The 23,958-nt window shown below is 46.4% G+C and overlaps 11 protein-coding genes across 11 annotated transcripts; 1 reads left to right on the top strand and 10 right to left on the bottom strand.

Moving 5' to 3' along the window:
• Window positions 1-12: 12 nt before the first annotated feature.
• LIG1 (tRNA ligase) lies at window positions 13-2,593 on the bottom strand. Its single transcript, XM_019129456.1, has one exon. It carries the CDS (start codon window positions 2,561-2,563, stop codon window positions 35-37), a length of 2,529 nt encoding a protein of 842 aa, XP_018983731.1. The 5' UTR covers window positions 2,564-2,593; the 3' UTR covers window positions 13-34.
• Window positions 2,594-5,362: 2,769 nt separating this feature from the next.
• Window positions 5,363-6,657, bottom strand: BABINDRAFT_162637 (uncharacterized protein). The gene has a single exon (XM_019129455.1). The coding sequence runs from the start codon at window positions 6,636-6,638 to the stop codon at window positions 5,490-5,492; it is 1,149 nt and encodes a 382-aa protein (XP_018983730.1). The 5' UTR covers window positions 6,639-6,657; the 3' UTR covers window positions 5,363-5,489.
• Window positions 6,658-6,887: 230 nt separating this feature from the next.
• BABINDRAFT_162636 (uncharacterized protein) lies at window positions 6,888-8,742 on the bottom strand. The gene has a single exon (XM_019129454.1). The coding sequence runs from the start codon at window positions 8,727-8,729 to the stop codon at window positions 7,254-7,256; it is 1,476 nt and encodes a 491-aa protein (XP_018983729.1). The 5' UTR covers window positions 8,730-8,742; the 3' UTR covers window positions 6,888-7,253.
• Window positions 8,743-9,112: 370 nt separating this feature from the next.
• BABINDRAFT_162635 (uncharacterized protein) lies at window positions 9,113-10,830 on the bottom strand. Its single transcript, XM_019129453.1, has one exon. It carries the CDS (start codon window positions 10,787-10,789, stop codon window positions 9,410-9,412), a length of 1,380 nt encoding a protein of 459 aa, XP_018983728.1. The 5' UTR covers window positions 10,790-10,830; the 3' UTR covers window positions 9,113-9,409.
• A 137-nt stretch (window positions 10,831-10,967) lies between these two features.
• Window positions 10,968-12,134, bottom strand: RPL2 (60S ribosomal protein uL2). Its single transcript, XM_019131031.1, has 2 exons — window positions 12,066-12,134; window positions 10,968-11,820 (listed from the first exon to the last, which is right to left on the bottom strand). The coding sequence occupies exons 1-2, from the start codon at window positions 12,067-12,069 to the stop codon at window positions 11,060-11,062; spliced, it is 765 nt and encodes a 254-aa protein (XP_018983727.1). The 5' UTR covers window positions 12,070-12,134; the 3' UTR covers window positions 10,968-11,059.
• A 438-nt stretch (window positions 12,135-12,572) lies between these two features.
• On the bottom strand, window positions 12,573-14,665 carry BABINDRAFT_162634 (uncharacterized protein). The gene has a single exon (XM_019129452.1). The coding sequence runs from the start codon at window positions 14,411-14,413 to the stop codon at window positions 12,740-12,742; it is 1,674 nt and encodes a 557-aa protein (XP_018983726.1). The 5' UTR covers window positions 14,414-14,665; the 3' UTR covers window positions 12,573-12,739.
• A 1,663-nt stretch (window positions 14,666-16,328) lies between these two features.
• Window positions 16,329-17,857, top strand: BABINDRAFT_14570 (uncharacterized protein; the record flags this gene model as incomplete). Its single annotated transcript, XM_019127171.1, has 4 exons — window positions 16,329-16,540; window positions 16,599-16,865; window positions 16,941-17,330; window positions 17,415-17,857. 4 exons carry the CDS (start codon window positions 16,329-16,331, stop codon window positions 17,608-17,610), a joined length of 1,065 nt encoding a protein of 354 aa, XP_018983725.1. The 3' UTR covers window positions 17,611-17,857.
• Window positions 17,858-17,973: 116 nt separating this feature from the next.
• BABINDRAFT_162632 (uncharacterized protein) lies at window positions 17,974-19,449 on the bottom strand. Its single transcript, XM_019129451.1, has 2 exons — window positions 18,825-19,449; window positions 17,974-18,772 (listed from the first exon to the last, which is right to left on the bottom strand). The coding sequence occupies exons 1-2, from the start codon at window positions 19,059-19,061 to the stop codon at window positions 18,161-18,163; spliced, it is 849 nt and encodes a 282-aa protein (XP_018983724.1). The 5' UTR covers window positions 19,062-19,449; the 3' UTR covers window positions 17,974-18,160.
• Window positions 19,450-19,794: 345 nt separating this feature from the next.
• Window positions 19,795-19,977, bottom strand: RPL29 (60S ribosomal protein eL29; the record flags this gene model as incomplete). The annotated part of the gene is made up of 1 exon (XM_019131225.1): window positions 19,795-19,977. A coding segment is annotated over one exon (183 nt), but the record flags the coding sequence as incomplete, so codon positions are not given.
• An 870-nt stretch (window positions 19,978-20,847) lies between these two features.
• RPL82 (60S ribosomal protein eL8) lies at window positions 20,848-21,624 on the bottom strand (the record flags this gene model as incomplete). The annotated part of the gene is made up of 1 exon (XM_019130567.1): window positions 20,848-21,624. The coding sequence occupies one exon, from the start codon at window positions 21,622-21,624 to the stop codon at window positions 20,848-20,850; it is 777 nt and encodes a 258-aa protein (XP_018983722.1).
• A 743-nt stretch (window positions 21,625-22,367) lies between these two features.
• Window positions 22,368-23,355, bottom strand: BABINDRAFT_168139 (carbon-nitrogen hydrolase family protein; the record flags this gene model as incomplete). The annotated part of the gene is made up of 2 exons (XM_019130566.1): window positions 22,368-23,227; window positions 23,340-23,355. The coding sequence occupies 2 exons, from the start codon at window positions 23,353-23,355 to the stop codon at window positions 22,368-22,370; spliced, it is 876 nt and encodes a 291-aa protein (XP_018983721.1).
• Window positions 23,356-23,958: the final 603 nt, after the last annotated feature.

Below are 23,958 nucleotides of genomic sequence, written 5' to 3'. Positions count from 1 at the left end.
TACAGAGTAGTATTCAGCTAGATTTGAATTATTCCTAGAACGATGCTACAATCTCACAGCCACGCAACACCTCGTCCTCAAACTCATATATCTGGACCTGCTTCCCATTTTCCTCAACCGTATTATCCACCTCCCACTTCATAAGGTCCGTAAGCAACATATTCGACATCACCGGCTTAACCGAGTTATCCAAGGTCCCAACCGTGATATGAGGACAGGCGTTACCGCACTGGAGCTGGAACTGCTTGCCTTTGCCAGTCTTGTATCCCCCAACCAAGGCCACCTCTACACACATCAACCGACCGTCAAACACCACCCGGCGCAACTGAATATCCGCGTGGTAGCCCAACGCAAACTTGTAGTTGTGTGGGAAAGTTTTCTCGGAGTTTTCCTTCATGAAGGCATCCACGGCTGGACCAAAACGTCGTTTGTATCCATCAAATATAACCTTTCCGGCAGCGTTTTTGCCCTTGCAGTGAGCTACATGAGACAAGGTGACGTGGAACGAATTTTGAACCCGGTCGTGCTTCTTGAGGCTATCGTAGAAGTGCAAGCCAGCCGGATTGGTGGCACTTTGCTTACGCAATAACGCTTCGACTCTGGCTTCCACTTCCTGGGGAACAGAGATGGCATAGTACTGGACGCGTGCTTCCCGCTTCTCCTTGACGTTCTTCTTCTTCTCTGGAACGTACGTCAAGGACTTCCCAAACGCTGCTTCGATCGCAGCCCGAGCCGGAACCGCTGGCACCAACTCAGGGAAGATTTTTGCCAACCTGTTCAACACTGTGACGGTATTCTCTAGCGAGCTGTCGCTCCCGACCCGAAGGTCCACCACCTCGTCAAACGCGCTATCCGGCTTCCTCTTTGGGTTGAGCGGCTGGAAACGGTTGATGAACCCCTTCATGATCATGTGCAACTGGTCTTGACCGGTGACCGAGAGCCGGATCGACTGGTGGTTATCGCCCCTTTCGACCACCCGCTTTTCCGTGGTGCTCCACAAGTCCTGGTCGTGCGGGTTTCCTGAAATAAAGTTCAAACAGATGTATTTAAACTCAACAAGCTGGCCTTTGGAACGGTACTCTTTGGCAGGGAAAAACTGCTCCTTGAAGTTTTCAAAATCACCAAAGAGCTGGGCCCGCTCGCGGCACATGTGATTGTTTCTGTCAACAACCACCGCCGGATGGGTCTGGAGCAAGCTTAAGGCACCCTTGACAAGCTTTGACGCCGCCGGCGACGAGAGGTTGTCATTCTGGATATGTCCCCAGGGGAAGAGCTTTGTGAGGGTGAGGGCGGTGGTGGTTTTGCCACACCCAACGGTGGCCACGGGTATAATGAGGTATTTTGTCACGATTTGCAAGTCAGACGTTCCCGTATTGCGCGCGTGTTCGATCGAAAGACGGTCCAATTCGGCTGTTAAATCGGCGTCCGATCCTTCCTGATTGGCGAGCTGGATCCCCGATTGACCCATGTGGGTCAAAAAGCGGTTGCGCAATTCGATGATCCCATGGCCTTGGAGGAAACCGTCACGCAACGCTGGATCGCGTTCCAACTCGGGGATGATAAATATAAGGTACTGGGCACTCACTCGTTTGTGTTTGTGTGACTTTTTGATCAACAGAGTGATGGAAAGCGGCTTCTTCGACTGCTGGAGGTAGCCCTTGGTGATCTCACGCCACTGGCGGTACATCAAGTACGGCTCCTCGAACTTGTATTTCCAGAAATGGTCAGCTCCATGAGCCTTCGCTCTGATGACAAACCCCTCCACGGCCCGTCCTTCGTAGGAACCCGTTTCCGCGCATTCCTCCAAGAACCGGAACAATTCGGAAAAGTCCGTTTTGGTGATGAATTTCGTGGGGATAAAGCCCCAGGCGGCCGCAAATTCCGCGATAAGGTCTATGGGGTACGTCTGGAACTCAATGGTGTTGAAATTCAAACCGTGGAGGTACAATCCCAGCTCTTCGCTCTTGTACTCCAAAACGTGCTCCTCGAAAGCATCGTCACAGAGCTCGGCAACAGCGGTGACATTAAGCGTATGCAACTGGAGCGCAAGCTCCTTGACTGACTTTCCCGACGCGGCGAGCTGCGCCTCAAGCGCCTTCTGGCCTGCAAGCGCGTGGTTGCGCTCCAAGTCCGGGCGGTAGCCGGTGGAATGCTTCGAGCACACCACGATGGAGCCATCGGCCAAGCCAGAGATGAAGATAATACATCCGTTTTCTTTCAACGTGAGCTCGTATGGCCCGGAAGTGTTTTCTGAGAGCCATTGGAGCTGCGTCGTCGACACCTCTCCGACGTTGAAGAACTTGTCGTAACCTCTGACGGCGATGCGGTTTTCCTCGGTAAAAAAGCCACGTGCCCGGATAGGCAACACGATACTTTCCTTGTTATAGTCAAACTCATTAAACTTCCACCCCGTGAGCTGGTGTGCCGTATCGAAGACTGTGTAAGTTGATCGCTTGCCTTTGCCTTTGCTTTGTGGTATCTGCGTGGAAGCCATGAGCGCCGTCGCGAGCGATGAAAGCGCTTCATCTGTGTCATATCTCGGAGGTAATGGAGTGAATGTCATTTTGGCTTGGTTATGTGATTGTCAATGGGTATTTGGGATATTTACTGGTGTCTTTATACACATGCGTGACGAAAATTTTTCAGAGCCCTTGGTGCATGTGCAGGAAGCAGAAGAGATGGTGGCGTTCCTACCACTCACAACCTATTTATTAATATGGCTAACATTATTCCTTTTGCTGGGCTTTCTTCTTGTATATATTTCATAAGTCCATTTTTTTTTTCCTGTTGCCCACCTATATTATCCCTGACATATATCTATTCTATCCCGCTCTATATCGTTCCGTTCTTAAGTTGTAGGCGAGGGTCACATCCCATGCGTTAAAGGTGTTGAGTCATACATCGTAGACGCCCCTCACCCAATCCTTCCCCTCATCCGGGTGGCGTTATACGGTTGGTTTGACCTCATTTTCGTCTGTTAGTACATATCTTGCCAATAAAAAAATTCCCTCGTGGCTAATAGTGCATACTGTTATCTGCTAGATATTACGCGTGCCCAGTATTGTGTTTAAAATGGCAGTATCCACGGCCAAGTGCTTATAGCCCTGGATCTGTCTAAACGATGCATAGTTGCGGAAAGTACCCAACCACTCTTTGATGCATGCATTTACGTCACATGCATGTAATGGGTACTGACTGCGAAGAGTTCAATGTATAAAAATAAAGTAGCATAGGTTCCGGGCGAAAGAATACGGGGTAGATCGTGGTTCTATAATTGTGCGTTGAGTTACGTCAAAACGGATTTACATATGTAAACCTAGGCGTGCCAGCCACTGTTGGTAAAATAATTAATCGAAAGATGAGATCATTATAACCAAGGATAACATTACTCCACTCAAGATAAGGGAAAGGATCCCAGCATGCCGAGAGGCATATTTAACACACTACATTACACCTTTGACGCATAAATTTCATCTTCGGGTATGCCAATTTGACTCCTTTTTCCACCTATCGTAGTTTTCGAACCCGTTGTCATGTATGTGTAAGTTGTTCAAGCTTGCGGGAGAGTCTAAATGTTGGATTTCCTGCTCAGGCAAACCGTTTTAAATAATGTCAAAAGGTATAGCTAGGGAGAACGCTGGATGTAATCGACTGATCTAAACTTGGTATCACTAAGCTCCGAGGCGAGTAGACTGTCTGAAATATGTAATTTAACCAAGCTGGTTATCTGATTTTCCAGAAGTAGTACTTTCAAGTATCGTAAGAACTCGACGTCTTTCAATGAAGTTATCTTGTTATTGGTGACTTCAATATTCTTCGACCCCGCAGGAAATTGGATTTCCGGCAACGAGTATATATCCGAGACAGTTATCTCAAAATGGGCGGGACTTTGAGGGAGGGAAAAGATGTCACAGAAAGCAGTAACAGCAACTTTTCTCAAACTAAAATATCGGAGTTTCAAATTTGGGTTATCTGCATTGGTGGTTTGGATCCTTTGAAGGGGATTGGACAAGAGTGCAAGCATGGTATGGTTTATCGGAAGGTGGAAGTTCACCTATTCTCTCAAATGGCTATGCTCAAGGTTCACGGATTTAATACTGTCAGGTAAAATCTTCGAAAATAGTTGAAGCTTATTGTGACTCAAGTTTAAATGAGTCAAAGTCGGTGGGATATCGAATTCCTCAATTGAGGTTAAATTATTAGACAGTAGGTTGAGATTTTGAAGCAGGGGAAGATTTTTCAATCCCCCTACTGAGACTAATTTATTTTTCTCAAGGTTGAGAACTCGGAGCAGGGGAAGGTTTTCCAACCCTTTGACTGAATCCATATTCGTATAGCCGAGATCCAAGTCCGTCAAACTTGGAGGGAAGACAAGGTTGCTTGGCGAATACAGTAAAAATAGCCCATTCTGATCGAGATTGAGTTTCTGGAGACTCTTGAGGAACTTGATTTGGCAATACCTGGCAGTGTCTGCGTCTTCATCTGTCTGGGTTAAAAAACCAAGGCGATTACTGTTGAGATCAAGGATTTCTAAAGACTCCGATAACGAGTTGACAAAATCTAGCGATGTTAACTTTGCCCAAGAAATCAGTAAGTAAATCAAGCTTGGAGGAAATTTGAGCATACGGATCTCGGAAGATTGTAACTTCTTATAGTCTAATCTCAACTCTTTGAAGCAATCTGGAAAGATATTCACACTAATCTTCATCCCACAAGAATCGATGGATAGTTTCTGCAACGCCAGAGGCAATTTCTGCTGTTCGAAACTTGTATAGTCCATCACCGGTAGGTCCCACTCATAATCCCACCACGATGGAAAGTGGTAGGTGAGAGAAAATCTTTTCGGTAATCTCCGACGGAAGTGTTTCCTAAATGAGGAAAATAGTATTGGTGTTCATGGTAAGGGTACAATGTGATAAAGGGAATCTGGAATCGACACGTTGCCGCTACCGAATGATGAAGATTCCTTAGCTTTATATACAATTTTCGACGGTAGTAGAAGAAGCATATTCTGTGGTTTTTACACTCAACACCACCGTGGAGTGTTGGTGCTGAGTAAATCTCGGAAGAGACGTAATTGGTGCGATGTGTGGGACGCAGGCGGAAAAGTCGCGGCGTTATAGACCCTTGGCTGCAAAATGCAGGGCCTATGTTATCATGAACAACCCACCGTAGCTCAATGGCCTATATTTGATTGTGGCTAACTCCTCCAACTTAACACCTCCTCGCCTCCCTTGAGCTAAAAACTGGTTTATTCCGGGGAAAAAAATTCTTATGATCGTAAGATACATAATTTCAGTAGACGCTTATGAAACTCATAATCCGTCACCTTCCAATACCCTCCCACATTGCTTACAGATAATGCTAAAATTTGTTATATTCACTCCACTTTTATCCGCCGGGGGCGCAATGTTGACACGGAACGATTAGCGTAAACTATCGTCCTACCGCTTCTATCATGCCCAATCTTTACATATAGTACACTTCATTTAGAACCGTGGCGATCTCGATCTGGTTCTCGATCTTGGTCTCTCGTAGTGGTCCCTTTCTCTTCTAGGCGATCTTTCTCTCAGTCTCGACGGACGCGTGTAATACGGATGGCTCTGCTGCGGGTCATAGCGGCTGCCCTGCGGCTCGTATCTGCTGCCGCCGTACGGTCTCTGGGCATGGGGGTGTGGGGGAGCGTAGCCGTCTCTACCCTCGTTGCGAGGGGTGTAGTGGTCTCTGGCCGGTCTGTCCCCGTAGCCTCTGCCTCGGTAACCACCCCTAGGACCGCCTCTGCCCCCACGGGCCGATCTGAAGCGCGGCACGTGCCCCGCAGATAAAAGGCGGTGATGCACGATGACGCGGGTCGTCACGGCGGCAGGGATATCTGCGTCATCGGTATTCACCTGCGACTCGGCCTTTGACTCGTCGTCCGAGTCCTTTTCCCTCGGAGTCTCCTCTCGCTCCCTGATCTCCTGTGTTTCGTACTCAATCTTCCACTTCCCATCACGTGGACCTCTATCCTCCTCGTACGTCCACTGGTTGATGCGTTTGACCGGGATGTAGTCCACGAATAGCGCGTTTCTGACAATCTCCATATCTGGCTTGTCCTCTCTGAGATCTCTCAACATCGCTTCATCGTCTTCCACACTCGGGTATTTGCTACCGTTCAAAATCCCACGGATGCGCTCCGCGCCCTCCTCGTCGCTGCAGAGCACAATCGAGTGACTGCGCAGACGGTTCAACCATGCACGCTCAATCGTGGCTGGCTCTGCGATGTGCTTGAGGAACGTCTGAAAGTTGTGCGCATTGATTGGGCTCGTGAGGTTCCCGATGAACAACGCACGTGTCTTATTGAACAAGGGAGTCTCGGTAATGTCGTACACCACATCTGGGACTTCCGATGCCGGCGGGAGAACGGGTTCAACAGGGCCGTCTGGTCTGTAGGACGAGCGAGTCGACTCGCGGTCGCGATAGCGCGAGTCACGGTATTCGCGCGGTTCACGGAACTCACGGTACTCACGCGAGTCGCGTTCGCGGTACTCGCGAGCGTCGCGAGAGTCACGGGTGTCTTCAGCTGGCTGCTCCGACTGTTCTGGGGTGTCTCTTGGTTGTTCTGGCTCGGCAGTATGGCCCCGGGAGGAGTACTCCATTTCGATGTCTCTTTCAGAATCGCTCATTGTAGGGAAAGTGTTTGACAGCTGGTGGTACGAGAGGTTTGCGGCACTCTGTTTTGTTTATACTGAAATTTGTGGGCGGAAAAGCAAAAGTACGGCGCGGTGCGTGCACGACTGTGAAATCACGTGGTCCATAAGGAGGAGTCCAAGGCGACCTCGTTGCAGCTAATTTTGAGGAATAAATATTATATTGGAAGCATCGTTTATGTATCCTAGGGTCGAATCGCATATTTATGTATTCTCATTCGTACTATAAAAGTCACTTAATTTAACTTTTCTTTGACAAAACGCAAGTTACTGAAACATCCGACGGATAATATTCAATGGTTCTGAATCGGTGAAAATCGGTGCTTTGTCGACTCAAGATTGGTGACATCCACTACAGCTCAGTGGCGTCACAAACAGTACGGAATTGATTTAGATAATGGGTTAATACCATTCCACCCTGTTAGCACCGCTACACTATTTCTCGTGGAAACAATAGCCTTGCTTTTGACTATATACATATTCAGGCACTGCCAAACTCCCTCCCTCTGCTTGTATTCCACGGCAGCTCTTTTTCGGGTCAAAGACAAGCTCAGTTTTACTAACTTATCTGCACTCATAGAAACACCCGTCCGTGCCAAACTTCCCGTAGACACCAGTCGGCATCCACCCCTCTGTGTCCTTGGCCGCTTGTACATCCGTCTGTGCCTTCCCGATGCTGAACCCCCGGATGTACACCTGGCCGTGGTTCTGCGCGGCTCGCAAGAACTTGCGCTTCTGTTCAAAGAAGCCGTCTCTCAACTTGATCTCCAAGCATTGCGGAACACATCCCCTGTTCAAATACGCGGTATCCTTGATGGCTCTGTAGTCGTAGATAAAGGTGTTGAACAACGGGGAAAGGACATTGCTGTCGCTTAGATGACGATTGACAATGAGCCTGGCCCCAAAAATCGCCCGCGCGAGGTTCTGGATCCGGGTGGTGAGCGTCTCGCCAGTACCAACGGAGGTGACATAGATGAGACGAACAGACCGCAAGGCCGGAACCTGCGAGAAGGTGATGAAGTTACCGTTAGTGATTAATCTCAAGGAAGCGGGGAGAAAAGACTTGCTGACAACCGGAAGGCTGTTCAAAATATCCTCGGTCCACTGCACCATTTTTTTTTCGCTGATAGACATGATGGTTGGTTTTGTCTTTGCAACTAATTCGCTGCTGATGTGTGCTTCCTGGCATAAAATCACCTCGTTGTTGGTCAAAAAGGCGGCAAAAAGCTTGACGATATCCCAACGTTGTTCGCAGGTGCCGATGAGCACCACGTCCACTGGCTTCAACTCCTGGTCGACGGGCAAGTTCTTCAAGTGGTTGGCAATAGCTGCAGTAAAGTTTTGTTGCGTAAATGTCGTGTAGGAGTTGCCAGTGGAGACGATGTAGGGCACGATTTGATCGTACTTCGGATCGTACTTGTAAGTCGTAGCAAGAGATTCGCCAAAGGGAAACTCTTGGCTCACGGAAATAGCCTCGTGGGCCTCAGCGACAACTTTTGGAACTAAATTCTCGGTTGTAACCACAGGCAACCCCCTTGTAATGTCTGAAAGACTTGAAATCTCGATAATCGTAACCCCATGAACCAAACAGGCCAAAGTCGCGGTGAGACCATCCATGGTGCTCAACGGGACCCGGTAGAAGTAAACCTCGGTGGTCTGGAATCTTTCAGCAAAGGCATTGCATCTAGAGTTGATCTCACCGTAGGTGAATCTCTCTACCTTCTGATCGCTTGCAAAGCTGATCCCCTTGGGCAGCTTCTTATTCGCCTCTAGCCCAACCAGCCAGCAGTCAAACAAGTTCCCAGACCTCACAGTGTACCCTTTCAAAATATCCAACCCAGAGCGTGGCAACTGCTGGTACGACATCTCTGAGTGTTTATAGACGGCTGTTTCGCCCTCCTTACGAGTGGGGGAGACAGTGGCCTGCGATGAGAGGAGGAGCGGATGGGCATCTTTCGTGGAGGAAAGGTAAGCGTTACCAAGCAACAAGGAAACAATTAGGAGCACTAATAATAGGGCAAAAATGGCATCCGTCGACATAATTGATGGGGGTGGAGGAGAATAGATCGGGGTGTCAAATCCGTCGCGATTTATCAGACCAGGTGCAGTAAAAGCATATCAGCCGCAGCAGCGACACCAAGAGGGTATAAGCTTGGCAAATCATTCATTAACTTCATGATATTTGAAGTATATATAGGTATTATATTCTAAAATTATATAGGTCTGGTTATTACTAAATCGGCCGTACTATGTTTTATTATCATCTATCGATTTCTAATATTAATTGTCGCAACTGGGCGTGTCAACCTGTTTGTGTTTCAATAGTTTTTTCTGAGTGTAGGCCAAATACCATACCAGTACCGATTTTCTGATCCCCGGTTAATAGATCTTACGACCGAGATCAAATAAAGATTGGTGTATATTTTTTTTTTAATTCATCATTGAACCTTGATATGGACCTGACTACAGTATCACCAACCCTAAGTCTTACAACCGCTAATTAGGCCGTACGTTATGTTTGTATAACCCTAGCCAGCGGTGTAGTACTAAAACAATGTTATCGTTTAAATAGCAATCAGAAAGGACACTAGGTACCAAGGAATATGATACTTTCTATATCATGCTGATTATTTTCCACCTTTATTTGGTTTCCACGTCAGACACTGGTCTTAGCGTCCAATTCTCTAAGCTCGTAGCACAGATTCAGCAATGACCATGGCTCAGATCAGAATCATAAACGCATACGATACACACACTATTCCCCCGAGTAACACACAATCCTTTGCCGCACTCTTCAACACTTCGCTTCGCGGTTTTGGAGACGCCTCGGTGTGCAACGGCAAACCCGAGTACCGAACGTTTTTTGCAAGCATGCTGAAGAACCCAGACAGCTCTCCCATTCGTAAATGACCATACAAAATAACAAGGAGGGAGATAGCCGCAAGCACCACGTACTGAAGTATATCCATGTACGGCGTAGGCAAATAGCACATCTTGGTTCTATAAAATTCAGCTCCTGCGTTTTTCCGAATAGACAACATCTGGAAAGCCGGATATTTGATCCCCATGGCCATGCTGAATGACTTGACGGTGATCTCCCGTGCGGTTCGCTGCTTCCCTTTCACCTGATAGGTGTGAGTGACATCACAGTAATCATGATCATCGCCACTGTATACCAAATCTGGCTGGACTTTCTGCAAGATCTCCTGGGACAAATCGTTATCGATGACCGTTTGATATTGGTACCCTTGGACCAACGGAAATCGTTTTGCTTCTCGGTCTGCCCCACACACGCCCTCATCGTTGGACCGATACAAAGGAACGTGGGTCAAGAGCACCCGGTGCACCGTTTCGTCGCTTGCGTGTTTCACAGTAAATGTGTCTAAAAACTTTCTTGCCTCGCCGTTGATTTCCAGAGCCTTTGCGGAAAGAGAGAGGGTATCCAAGGTGACAAACTCTACACGCCGTTTATCCCCCAAGGAATGCGATTTAACCGAGTTTGGCGTGCCAAAGTCTGCTTTAAACCGGGCCATTGCGTGGGACTTGACGCCATCGGCCCAGCCAATGTCGTGGTTTCCCGGTAGCCCTAATGCAAGGTGGATCTTTGACGCGTCTTTGCCGGCAACATCAAACAAACCGCCGTACTGGAAGATGTCACGGAACCTCTGCAATTCGTGGCTGTAGTACGAGTCCGAGGCCGACCGCCCGTTGTCAAGGTAGTCTCCTAGGAACACGATATCGTTGAACGAAGCGGACGGGTTGGTTGAACGCAACTGCTTTACAATCGCTCTGTAGTTCTTCTTTAAGTATCTATCGGTGGTGAACTTGGAGATCTGGAGTAACGGCTCTGGCCGTCCCGGGTATGTGTGGTTGTCTATGAGCTGCGGATCCGCTATCATCACAAAGTTGTGCCATTCGGATGGTGTGGCGTCCTGAAGACCCTCCCAGCTGCAGTTTGTCGCCAAGTGGTGGTTGATCCAGAACACCTCGTTGTAGTAAAAGGAGACCCACCAGGCCAAGCCTAGGAGAAGAATGCTAGAGAGGGAACACGACAGACTGAAAGACTTTACAGTCGCCAATAGCAATCTAATGGGTTTCATAAGTGGATAAACGGGATATACTTTGAATAGTTATAGCGTTGTGAAATGAGGTAGGTAAATACACGTCGCAAAACGGACGCATACATGTTAGAGCCGCATGTATGCTAATCTGATGGGCATGTATGCTAATCTGAATAGCACATATCTGAGATCAGATTACAATGAGCTTTGCTCCAATCCGTATACATATACATTCATATATATTTCTTATTACATAACTAAAAAAATAATCAAATTAAAACCAACAAAATCAATAAAAATTTAGAAGGTTTAATCTTGAGTCTTTTGAGTACCACGCAACAAACCAGTTCTTCTGGCGGCAATCAAACCAGCCTTTTGACCTGGGACGGCACCTCTAGAAATAGTAGAAGCCTTACCAATATGTTGATGGTTACCACCACCGTGAGGGTGATCAACTGGGTTCATGGCAACACCTCTGGTCTTTGGCCAAGAGTTTCTCTTAACCTTGAACTTGTGGAAAGCTCTACCAGCCTTCAACAATGGCTTGTCAATTCTACCACCACCAGCAACAACACCGATGACACCTCTGACGTCAGAAGAGATAACCTTCTTGGCACCAGATGGCAACTTAACTCTGGTCTTGTTCTCGTCTGGGTTGTGACCGATGACGATGACGTAGTTACCAGAGGTTCTAGCCAAAGCACCTCTGTCACCTGGCTTTTCCTCAACGTTGGAAACGATGGTACCTTCTGGAACGGAGCCCAATGGCAAGACGTTACCGACGTTCAAAGAAGCCTTCTTACCGGCGTAGATGAACTGGCCAGTGTAGACACCTTCGTTAGCGATGAAGGTTTCCTCTCTAAGCTTGTACTTGTATGGGTCTCTGAAAGAAACCTTGGCCAATGGAGCACCTCTACCTGGGTCGTGGATGATCAGCTTCACGATACCACGGATGTAACCGTGACGCTCAGCGTAATCGAGGGTTCTCAACTTGGCGGCACCCTTTCTCAATCTGGTGTGAGAAGTGAAAATGGAACCAGCACCCTTTCTTTGGTTACGAATGACTCTACCTATATAGGCGTTAGTATACTGGTGTGTGGTAGCTTCGGTCGGCGAGAGAATATACCATGGAATCCAAACTGCCTTCGGCAAACCACTTTATAGGATATCAGTATGGCGGATACCCATTATTTCTGGTTCGGTGTTCACAACAGGAACGGCTTTCACTCAGTCGATTGGAAAACTTTTCATGGCGTGGTGGAATTCTCTTGCTTGATAGACACGATGGCTAAGCTTGCTTTATGGTGTCACATACCCATTTTTGATGTTTTTGAGGTTTACTGAATAGCAAGAAAATTGTAACTATCTACAGAGTTTTTTTATCTATACACTTTTGGTGAAAATTCGGTTAGTGTGCACCTGCAACGCTCACACCGCTGCCTCTCTGGGTAGGAAACTGCTAAGTGAGGGAAAATTGTGAGTGTGGGAGGCATATTATGAGAGGAGGAGGGTAACCCCAATACTTGCAGGACTTTTCTCATTGAGGAGGGACAAATTTTTCACGCGGGAAACGCTTTCAGCGTAGTGTAAGACCAATATCCTGCACCGATGCATGTCGAGCGATGTCGAAAAAATTCAGTTTATTTCTCCTCTGTAACTGTGACTGTGAAAAAGCCCTGTGTATTGGCACGTGATAATACTGCGGTACCCTGTGATATTGTGGGGTGCTGGCCCAGCGCTCATCCATAGGTATAATGCGGGTATTAACATACCTAGAACGGTATCTAGTTTATAGCCTAATCGCTATCAGCGTGTAATCATCCACTAGCGTGGTTAATAAATTTACTCCGTTTATTGACACTAATACTGCCAGATGTAGAATGCTGGTGCCTCCCGCGTGTCCCTCTATATGCATCATGGAATCACTGTAACAGTAGACTGGTTGTCAGCGGCAAAGGCCAGAATTGTATGTGGTGCTAACTGAACTTTTTAGATGATAAGCACCCCTTCGTCTTCGAAAGTTGCCAAGGCATCTTGGTTGGCAAACAACAACACCCATGCACCCCAGATCAACAACCCTACGTTGAACATCCCCAAAACAAAGAAAGGCAATCCGATCCAGTGGTAGTGATCCATACCCCATCCCCCGGCTTTGCTGATAACTAATACCCCCACACCGCCGCACAAAGTGTAAACCCCCGCTACCGCACCCTTGTTCCTCACATCCTGGTTGGTAATCAAGGACAACGAGAGGAGAGAGGCACCCATCTGGGAGATTCCAATCAACGAAACGTGCCAAATCTTCCCCGCGCTGAGGGGTTTATCAGTACTGGCAGCAAAAGCAATACCAGCGCAGCCCCATGTCCCCAAAATGGCACCGGCAATCAAGCATTTGATCGCACCCTGGTTGGTGGTGGTGGCGGTGGTCTGTTCACCCTCGTCAATGGAAGAAGGGTGGGTCTTCTTCCTGAACATATTCATGCGAGCAGAGAACTTTGACGAATCGGTAAGGATACCCCACAACGGGGCGGTCAACAACGCGACAGTTTGGCAGATCCCCGTCAAGATAGACGCCAGGACGTACGCTTCGTGGCACTGCTTCTTCATCTCTCCGCTCCCGGTATCCTCACTAGCGCATTGCTTGGTAACATTGTGGTAGTAGTTATATATCATAAGGGGAATGAACACAGCGGTGGCAACGGTGGTGGAACGAGCAACAAAAGAGCCATAATACGCAAGTGCGATCTGAGGATTAACCGTGGACAAACGGAACCCGTGCTGGATCGATCTCAAGTAGTTTTCCTTCGGAGTCTGGTCGTAGATAGAATCGTCGAAGGGGGTCTCATTCGTCATACCCTTATACCTGCCAAATGTGACAAGCTTCTTGAAGACACGGGTCTTTGACTTTTCGTTGTAGAGTCCCCAGTACAAGCCAACGGCTGTGAGAAAAGAGATGGTAGCCACAAGTTGATATGTCCTCACGATAGCGTTTCGGGCTGCAAGTTTAGACACCAAGGTTGTGTAGCTGCCAGAAAGCTTTGTGGGCAACGGGAGATAAACGCTGATGGCCCAGATCGCGCCAAGCCCAGTGGAGACACCGATCATGGCCGTTAACACTCCGTTCTTTTTCGAAGGGACCGCAGAGCTTTCCTGCGCCTCCTCTTCCTCCAGAAGTCTAATCTGGGAGTCCTGGTTTTTTAAAAGTCTTTGTTTTATCCCCTGGGTCCAGGCTCTCAAGTCGGCTTTAAAAGTGGTTAGCTGGTACCCGGACGTGGTAATTTCCGCTAGCATAGTGGTGATCATCAACGCCGAGGACGTAGCGCCCACGGTAAACACCAATCTCCAGAAGATCAAGTGGTAATACACCGTGTCACTGCCATCCACGTTGGTGATGCTGGTGAAGCCAAGGAAACTCGCACCAATGACACACAAGCCGAAGATAGTCAATGGCTTTGACCCGATGTAGTCACTAAAGGCTCCAATAAATGGAGATAAAATTATGGAAAGAATCTCGTCGTAAAATCCCAAGTTTCCGATAATGGTTCCGAGCTTCATGGACTGCTGGGATGCTTGCTGGGGGTAGTTTAAGGCGTCGCTAACGAAAAAAGACTGGGTGGTGGCGAGGAACACAATGAAAGAGATGGACGAGAACGACGCAAACATGACTGCGAGAAAGTTCTTCGTGGTGAACGGCATCTTGCTGTATAACTAAACAAGATCGGGTCTATAATTAACAGTGAGGGAGATGCTAAAAACTCGCAAAAGCTACTCTGGATACGATAAACTGATAGTTGGCTTGATATCCAGCAGTGTCTCCTGGAAAGGTAAATTCTAGGAGTAATAGAGGCTCATAGAATTCCCGATAAATTTCCATAAGCCAAGAGAAGAGTGGTGAGAGGGAGTAGGCCCGTTGCAGTGCTATATCCGATGTCTCCTTTGGTAGATAACCACTTGGCTCTCAATTATTGTTATATGCAGGGTACTTGAGAGGTCGTGCATTCGCAAAGTGCTAGCCACTAAGGTTGCATTTGTGGGGTGCAGGTGGCTGCCGAAGCCTCGATGGCGGCAACAAGTCTTCCCAGTCCTGTAAAGACGATGCATAAGGGTATCCCTTCAGGATAGCAATGCCCTGGCCATGCTCACATACATATTTCTAAGCCACATCATGCAGGGTTTTCATCCTTTCAAGCTTCGCTGCTAATGAGTAACTTAACTGCTCCGAGTCGGAGATTTATTGTGCGTATGCCCATCTTTTAACTGACAGAGGCTTTGTTTCCCGCTATTTCAGCAGGGTCATGATAGCGTATCGAGCTACTATGCCGTGGGTAAATATAGCGCTTGTTCTCGGATCAATAGATAGAGCCAGTGGTGTACCAGTTGTCCGTCAGACAGAGCCTTGTGTCTCTCTCCGGGTTCATGCAGGAATGTTGAAGTTTAGACAATGGTCACCCGAGCTTTCACTTGAACGGCGCCTCTCTTAAACCGTGGCCTGGTTTGAGTTTTTTATTTGCAGATAATATGCATAACTCTACGCACCGTGTAGGCTTGTATCAAGACTATCGGTATGGTTATTAGTAGGCCGTTGAACATTACATGTCGAGCGGTAACACTCGATTTTCTCGATTTTTACAACGCCTAGTATTTAAGTTTCTATGAAAATAACTGTCGAAAGGTATTTCCTAGTCCATCACAAGCAATTCCCGATTTTAAAAGCGATTACACTGGGACTTGGATGCTAAACGCTGCCACTTTGTACAATAAAACTGATTGAACCGAGGACTAGCAAAAACTACACAGGACCTAGAACGATAGATGGTGGAGGAGGTTACAGTCTCTTCCCAGTGTCGATCTATAGAGCTTTACATGGTGTATCACGTTCGTCTAACCGGGAATCTAAAGATCTGAGGAGTTTAATACTTACCCGAAACTTTCCCCTGGTTAGCCTCCCCAACTTTTCGGATCCTTCAAATTTTTGTACAGTAAGCTACCGATGGAAGTTATTAGGTCTCTAGATTCCCCGAGTAATCGGAAAAAATATGGGAGGTCTGACTCCTGGGTGGATGGTCGAATCGAGAGCTCCGAGGGTAGCTCTTTGCGTTATCGTGCATATCTTCCCGCGGAACCGTGCATATTTAGCGACTTTGCTAAACCCTTTTCGAGGCCAAATGACGCACCGACATATAACTATATCGAGAAACGTCTGCCTGTAATAAGCGTGTAACTATCACGTGGTAGGGATCGATACCCTATTTAGGGAGATCGATCCTTCCCTCGTCTTATATACATTTTATAGCTGACCAGTATACTGCCATAAGTAGATATTCTACCCTCGAAATGTATCACAAGCCACTTGGGCTCACAAATCGCATACTCCCTACATCGCATACTCCCTGCACCGAGTACGGTCCTAAGCCATGACATGCTGTAAGATACCTCCTGTTACAACACACAGAACCCTATATGATGAAAACTCGCATTCGTTATTCAAGGAACTAGAGTCCCACGATTTTGAAGCCTAAAACTAGCGTTACAAAAAACCCCACGTAGGGCCAAATCCCCCTATCATCCAGATCTTTACATGTTTAACTATGGAATCCCCCAGCAATTCAAGGTGGAATCCCACTTTCGCGGGAATGCCCTTGTAAAATCCGTCGTGGCTCTTTCCATTTTCTTCTTTGGCTATGATCGAGGTGTGATGGCCGGTATCAACCGCTCCCCGGACTATGTCCGTGTGATGGAGTTAGGCTACGCAAACGAAGATGGCTCCATCACCGTCACCAACTCCAGCAAGTAAGGTGGACACTATAGTCTCCGTGTACTCCTCCGAAACCGCCAATCACACACTGAGAGGTGCCTTTATCTCCGTTGAGTTTACCCTAAACATCTTCGGCATAGTTGTGGCGTATTGGGTAGAATACGGGTTGTCATACATCAATGGGAGCGGTAGTGCTATTCGATGGCGGTTACCAATTGTTTTGCAGATTGTCCCTCTTTTGGTGCTCATCTCCATTGTTTGGTTTTTCTCTGAGTCCCCGAGGTGGTTTGTTAAGAATAATGAGAATGACTTGGCCCGTGAATTGTTGATGAACATGAGAGGGAATGACACTGGTGTTCAGTAGTATGATGAAATTGTCTCTGCGGTTGAGTTTGAGAAAAGTGGTGGCGTTAGCTTATCGTCAAACTATTTCAGAATGATCACAGGTATTTTCAAATACGACACTCCAGAGGAGAAGGAAAAGCTAGACCGGTTGCATATCCCAAGACGTATTTGGTTATGTATCATCATCCAGGTCGTGCAAGAATGGACTGCTATTGCCAGTATAGCTGTGTACCTGCCAAAAATCTTTGCGCAGGCCAGGTTTGGACCCAGAAAGGCTGCCTGGTTATCAGGATTAAACATCTTTTACATGTTTTCGACCTTGGTCAGTGTATTCACTATTGACAGGTTTGGTAGAAGGTTCACCTGTTACTGGGGTGCTGTGGGTCAAGGTTTTTCAATGTTCCTTGCTGGTGGGTTCTCTCTCCTCCAGCAAGCTAACCCCGATAGCAAGAGTTATGGTGCTGCCACCGCGTCCTTAGTGTTCATTTATACCTCCATCTTTGGTGCTACTTGGTTAGGAGTTCCGTAGTTGTATCCAACGGAAACCTTTCCGCTTCCGATTAGAACCCAGGGGAATGCCTTCAGTGTTGCCAGTTGGAGTATTGGTAGTGGGTGGTTGACATTGCTCAGTCCGGTGATGTTCGATAACATTGCGGAGAAGACATTGTACCTCTTTAGGGGCTGTAAGCTTGCGGCCATTCCAATGATCTATTTCATCTATCCTGAAACCGCGAATAGAACCTTGGAAGAAATTGATTGACTTTTCGCCCTGGAAAGCCCCCTCACGTTTTCGTGTGAGTCTGAATTTGTCAGGATTCATGAACTGCAGCGGTATCTTATGGAACAGAAAGGAGGCCCTTCTGATGACGAGTGTTTCATTGATAGTGAAAGCAATAAGAAGCCGATTGAAGCCGAGCTCTTCGAGTGTCCTTAGGTATCTGTGATTAAACGTAACTTTTTTTTTGTCAATATCGTACATATGTAACTTGGGGAACTAGTAATACCGGTGCATATAGCTATATTCCATTCTATTTTTGTTTCACTTATACATAAAAAAATTTCTATACCTATATATAGTGCTTGACTAATACACGATCTTTAAAAATATATCTTATTCGTAAATTAAAATCTGGTCTAGACCTTTGTTGAAATTAGATCGAATCATACATAAAAGTCTTGTCAGTATATATCCCTAAAGCGTGTACTGTAATACTCGGGGGGATGTAACAGCGGTTCAAAACATTAGCAAGCAGCTTGGCGGGAGAAGAAATCCCCTCAGCGGACAATAATATCCCTGTCACGGAGCTGATTCAGCTACCCTCGTTGTCATGGTTAATACCATCAACCTGACTGCTCTCAGCAGAGGGGACAACATGAGACTCCTTTTCAGGCTCTTCTTTCTCCAGTGCTTCCTTCTTCAAGTAAGCCTCTCTGGCAGCCACAGCCTTCTTGACTTCTTCAATCTTGGAAATAAAAGCAGGCCTTAAAGTGACTGATTTTCCGTTCAACTTTTGTTTGGACAATTGGTCAATGGCCAAGGCTTGCCCGTTATCTATGGAAATTCTCACCAAGGCACTGACTTGGCTGTGGTAACCGAGCTTAAGAGAGTCCCGACGCTTTCCTGTAGCTCTTCCTTTGAAAATGTAAATCTCGGATGGGTTAAAGTCGGCAAAGAAGGAGCGTAAATCGGTATCTGTGGTTTTGGATGAGATTTTGCCCACAAAAATGGTATCCTCCGAAACCTCTCTTTCGCTCTTGCTGGCGACCTCTACGTACTCGGGGGCATCGGCCTGCGATCCTTGAATAGAATTTTCCTCAGACTCGGAGGTATTAAGCTTCACCTCCTCGCAGCTTCCGTCTTTGCAGCCAGTCTCTGAGCTTTCCACCTCTGGAACTGCAGCGCAGACTGGTTCACATTTCTTCTGTTGATCGTTAGTATCCTACGAAACGGTGCAAAAGTCACTGGTTACATACCTTGCGAAAATAAGATCTGGTCTTCTTGAGCGATGCCTTGTAGACTGGGGAGTAGGGGACGTGCGCTTTAATCAGCAATTTTCGGTTATTTAATGCTGTTCCGTTCAAACTGGCTGCCGCCTTTTCCGCCTCCTCTGCATTTTCAAACACAATATAAGCAATGCCTAAGGGTCTTTGTTGCACCGATCTGAATCCGCGAACAGTGCGGTTTGGGATAAGCACGTTGGTTCTATACATTAAGTTAGTAGCCGGTGGAGTATGTGTCGCAGAAAGGGTAAACGTTACACCTTGTAGCTCTGGAAGTACTCGGCCAAGTCTTCTTCGGTAGTCTCGTAGCTAACATTAGAGATATAGAGGCGATTTGAGTATACAATCAGAGGAGTCAGCTCTAAAACCTCACTGGACTCCAACCCAGTTGCAGTTACCGGGGATTCGGCAATCGCAGCGATAGAGGAGGCTAGGTCCTGGACCTCTTCTCGTGGCAAGGATTCGATGGTATTTGGCGGCATTGAGAAATTTTCAATTAAACTATGGTCGCTAATTAGAAAGAGTTTTCAATAAGTATAAAAAGTAGCAGTGTAAAAATGTGGATATATTTATTTTTTTAGCCGCCATTGAATACCGGTTCCTGTCGGCGACACATGTGGTTTTGTGGCAAGTTCCAAAGAACGTGGCGCACGGGAAGTGGGCGGTTGTGGTCTGTTTCTCAATGAGCCATAAGCTATTGTGCAACCTTGTGATTGGACTGCTATGAAATTAATCACATAATTCATTGAATGCCATACGCTTACAATAGTCAAATAGATTTTATACCATGAAATTATTCATTAGATAATTATACAAGAACTCATTGAATAAACCATAAGCTTTATTATGTGTAACCTGTGAGAGAGAATCCAGCGTGAGAAAACCATTGACCGAAATTAAAATATTATGGAGATTAACTTGGGGAGAGAATTTAAGCCTTGGCCTTAGCTTCTCTGGCAGCCTTCAAAGCCTTAGCGTCACCGTGCAAAGCAAACTTGTGGTTTCTTCTGAACTTGGCATCGACACCCTTCAACGATGGGTATCTGTTGGTCTTAGGCTTCTTAATACCGTTACGGTGGGCCTTCTTGGTTTGGTTGTGGGCGGTATGGTTCTTAGACTTAGACATCTGAAAATTTGTTAGTATTGCTTCCAACTGGAGCCTGGACTGCTTTATGGTTGGGAGAGAATTGGATTCACGGCTCAAAGTGCTGCAGAGTTTTCAGCCCGGCGCTGGGTACGCAACTGGTGCCAGTGGCACAGCGGGAGTTCCGGAGTAGGTCGGAGATGTGCTTCAGTTTAGCCATAAAACGACGTGAAACACAAAGCCAGCAACTAATCGGTACACTCCGTTGGGAGAGCTCGGAGGTGAAAATTTCTGGCAACAATCACAATCTCTGAACCAATTCTTTCAACAATCACAGCAAAGGTATGGGGCGCCACTTACTTTGACCTAGATATAATTCCTATATAACAACAAAAACCGCACTATGTTTGGGTTCAGCTTTCTTTAAATCACGTATATCAACTCCTACTACGGCCAGAAAGGAGGTGCATGGTGGCTCACCCATTCCGTGCTAACTGTTAGTGGGTCAACCACACTATGTCCCCGACGGTCTTCTCACTATATTGGGTACTCCCACTACCTTGGGGATCCAAGGCACCTGAGCCTTCGAGAGAAAAAATTTCAGTTTTTCGTGAAAATTTTTCCAAATCCAGTACTGATTGGGACAGGTTTGGCAAGAGCCCTATATTATATCACGTGCGTTTCACGTGAACTGAGTTTGTTCACATGTTTATGTACAGGATATATTTTTTCTTTTCAGCCCCGCCTTAGCCACATCTTGACAGCTCTATAAACGCGATTTGGTTAGCTAGACCCATCGCGTAAAGTATACGCCTATTACGGTGAATTATTGATAGAAAAACCCATGTTTGAGACCGGAAATTATTAAACGTAAAAAGACATATAGAGAAAGGTTAAGGGAAGGTAGGGCACTTAAGCCTTGACACCAGAGGCCTTGACTCTCTTGGCCTCCTTGGCCTGGGACTTGGCACCCAAGATACCACCACCCCAGTGTCTTCTGGCGTCTTCGTACTTTTCACCAAAGTTGGCGTTGACGGTAGAGACCAAGGTGGCCAATTCAGCTTCGTCTTCGGCTCTGACTTCGGTCAAAGCAGCGACAGAGGAAGTCTTCTTGTGGACCAAGGTCCCCAATCTAGCCTTACCCTTCACAATGGCGTATGGAACACCCATCTTTCTGCACAAAGCTGGCAAGAAGATGACCAACTCAATTGGGTCAACGTCGTTGGCAATCAAAACCAACTTGGCCTTCTTGTTTTCAATCAAGGCGACAACGTGGTTCAAACCGTACTTGATAGCGTATGGCTTGGCGGAGACATCCTTGGCGGTCTTACCGTCAGCGATGGCGGCGGCCTCCTTGGTCAACCTTTCCTTCTTTTCGGCAGAGGTCTCTGGTCTGTACTTGTTGAACAACTTGAAGGTCTGGGCAGCAGAGTTTCTGTCCAAAGTAGACTGGAACTGAGAGATGGCTGGAGGAACCTTCAATCTCAAGGACAAGATCTTCTTTTGTCTCTGTAATCTAACGTATTCTGGCCACTTGACGAATCTGGACAAGTTTCTCTTTGGCTGGACGGCCTGGCCGATACCAAAGTTTCTTGGGGTAGATTCCGTCAAAGGGTTCTTTGGGTTAACCTTCTTGGCGGACTTGTTGGCTAATGGGGCTGGGGCAACTTTCTTGGCAGGCTGTGTCATTGAGTTAAAGTTAGCAAATCATGTTCCTTTGAGGGACAAGAATCGTACTAAACCTTTGGACTCTACAGTTTCTTTAAAGGAAACTCAGCCTGTGCAAGAGGTGAATCAAGCACATTATAGATCCTTTCAAGGTTGCATAGAACAGAATTCTGATGCACACTTATAGTCACTAAAATGATGTTATTTACCGCTGATCGGCTTGTTCTTCGAACGGTAGAGGAACCTCGACCGGAATAGCAAGCACAAAATCGAGATAATAATGGCAAGAACTCCTAGTGCACAACCAGTTTTGTCTTAAAGAATCATTGGAGAGAACGAAAGTTTGGTACTTTTTTCATCATCCTAGGGTGAAGCTAGGCTTCATAAGACATCGAACATACCATTTTGACGTGTGATTAAGGATACTGTTAATCTTTCGGTGTGATGTGTAGAAGAACTTGTTACTTTTATGCAACGCAGAACGGCTGGTTGTGGTTGGAAAAGTTTTTCCCTGAGATCTCGTGAAGTGTGTACCCATATGTTTGCGTGATGAAATTTACGCAAAGCTGCTGAGGACGTGCGGCGCTGTTATACGGTTAGGTGCATACGTCTACTTCTGGCACGGGTATTTGGATGACAAAGATCGATATGTAGCGATTGATAATAGACTCTGTGTAATTTTCTGGTAATCGGGGTGTTCGAAGTCTTTTCAACGGCACAATACGTTATTCGGTCTATTGGCTGATTGGGTCAACTAAATCAGCTTAATCCTCGTTAATCTTTGCGTTGACACTGATGTCATCGTAAACATCAAATCGCCTCTGAAGAGAAACTGGAATGCTCTCCCGGGCCATGTGAATCACCTCTGGGTCTAGCTCACAGAAAACAGTCTGCTCACCTTCCCCTGCCTCTGCTATAATTTTGCCAAAGGGGTCCACCACTAAGGAGTGACCGTAGGCTGGGTAGAGCCCAGAGTCTGGATTTCTGGCCGGAGAGCATAAAACCGTAAAGATTTGGTTATCGATAGCCCTTGAACGGCCTAATAACTGGCCACTGGTGGCATTGAAAGAGCCAGGATAGAACATGGCAAAGGCGTTGTGCTTTCGAGCGGCAATTGCAGCAAGCTCAGGAAATTTGATGTCGTAGCAGATTGCTAGCCCAATTTGGCCAAAGGATGGTAGTGCGATATTAGTGGCTTTGTCTCCTGGGAATAAACTATCCGATTCCCTAAATGCGCCTTTCGGGCTATCTAAGTCGAATAAATGCACTTTGCGGTGCTTTCCAATAAGCTCTCCTTTCACGTTGAATGTAACAGAGGTGTTATATACCTTTTCACCATCAAGCTCAGGTATTGAACCGCCCACAATTATTACACTGAGGCTTCGAGCTAAAAGGGACAAAAACTTGGTGGTTTTACCGTTTGGAATGGGCTCGGCGTACTCACGGAACTTTGCAACATCATATGGAGAATTGAAGAATTCTGGTAGCATGAGCAAGTCCACATCTGGGTAAATATTTTTCGCATTCGTCGCGTACTCTTCAACCTTTGTCAAATTTGCTGATACGCTCGTACCAGGGGCCACTTGTAACAAGGCAATCTTCAACTTCTTGGCTAGCAACGGAACTGCGGTTATGTCAAATATAAGCAGTAAGTTCAGTATATCTGCTGAATACTTTTATTCAATATAAAGGATGTTTATCAATTTGTCTAATTATGTTTAATTCATAACCAATACCTCGACCGTGAGTCATCTGGTATATAACTGAGTCATACTCAAACTGCCCGTGAACAGGCCTCGCTTGAGTTACTACGACACAGTATTGTGCCGGCCATCATGCAAGCATTAGTATCCACACGCTCACCACGTAAGATCCGAATTTTAGTTTGTATACAGGCAAAAGTAGATTCATCGCGTAACAAATTGTGGATAACAGGAAATGTGCATTCGTATATATAATCAAGCTAAATGTATATACGAAAGGAAGCATGTACTTTCACTCAAAGCCTATGTCTAATGCGTATAATTATATACATATATATATATTATAATGTCGGATTGTATCCCATAAATTAAATTAATTAATGTTAGTACGCAAATCAAATGCATATTAAAACTAAATATATATCTTATCTATTAATAGACATATATCAATAATCAATATCGCGTGCATACACTCGCAATTTCATGCTTAGAATATTTAATATACGAAATATCTCTATATCTACACTCCCAGAATACTGTTTGATTCTCAACCACACATACGCACCAATGATTTATGTAACTGTTTTCCGAGCGGCTAGCCGCCTCGTCGATGTCGACGGTTAGTCACGTCCATCCAAAAGCGTACTTCGCA

Source organism: Babjeviella inositovora, assembly GCF_001661335.1.
Source record: "Babjeviella inositovora NRRL Y-12698 unplaced genomic scaffold BABINscaffold_10, whole genome shotgun sequence".
NCBI lineage: Eukaryota > Fungi > Ascomycota > Pichiomycetes > Serinales > Babjeviella > Babjeviella inositovora.
This window is presented reverse-complemented; position numbering and strand designations above follow the sequence as displayed.

What these genes read in the sequence shown, in the direction of transcription:
- BABINDRAFT_162637 (XM_019129455.1), bottom strand. Translation starts at nt 6,638, where the DNA reads ATGGAGTACTCCTCCCGGGGCCATACTGCCGAGCCAGAACAACCAAGA.
- BABINDRAFT_162632 (XM_019129451.1), bottom strand. Translation starts at nt 19,061, where the DNA reads ATGTATAGAACCAACGTGCTTATCCCAAACCGCACTGTTCGCGGATTC. An exon ending in CCAGATCTTATTTTCGCAAG is followed by an intron (nt 18,773 to 18,824) that starts GTATGTAACCAG and finishes AACGATCAACAG; the next exon opens with AAGAAATGTGAACCAGTCTG.
- BABINDRAFT_162635 (XM_019129453.1), bottom strand. Translation starts at nt 10,789, where the DNA reads ATGAAACCCATTAGATTGCTATTGGCGACTGTAAAGTCTTTCAGTCTG.
- BABINDRAFT_162636 (XM_019129454.1), bottom strand. Translation starts at nt 8,729, where the DNA reads ATGTCGACGGATGCCATTTTTGCCCTATTATTAGTGCTCCTAATTGTT.
- LIG1 (XM_019129456.1), bottom strand. Translation starts at nt 2,563, where the DNA reads ATGACATTCACTCCATTACCTCCGAGATATGACACAGATGAAGCGCTT.
- BABINDRAFT_162634 (XM_019129452.1), bottom strand. Translation starts at nt 14,413, where the DNA reads ATGTTTGCGTCGTTCTCGTCCATCTCTTTCATTGTGTTCCTCGCCACC.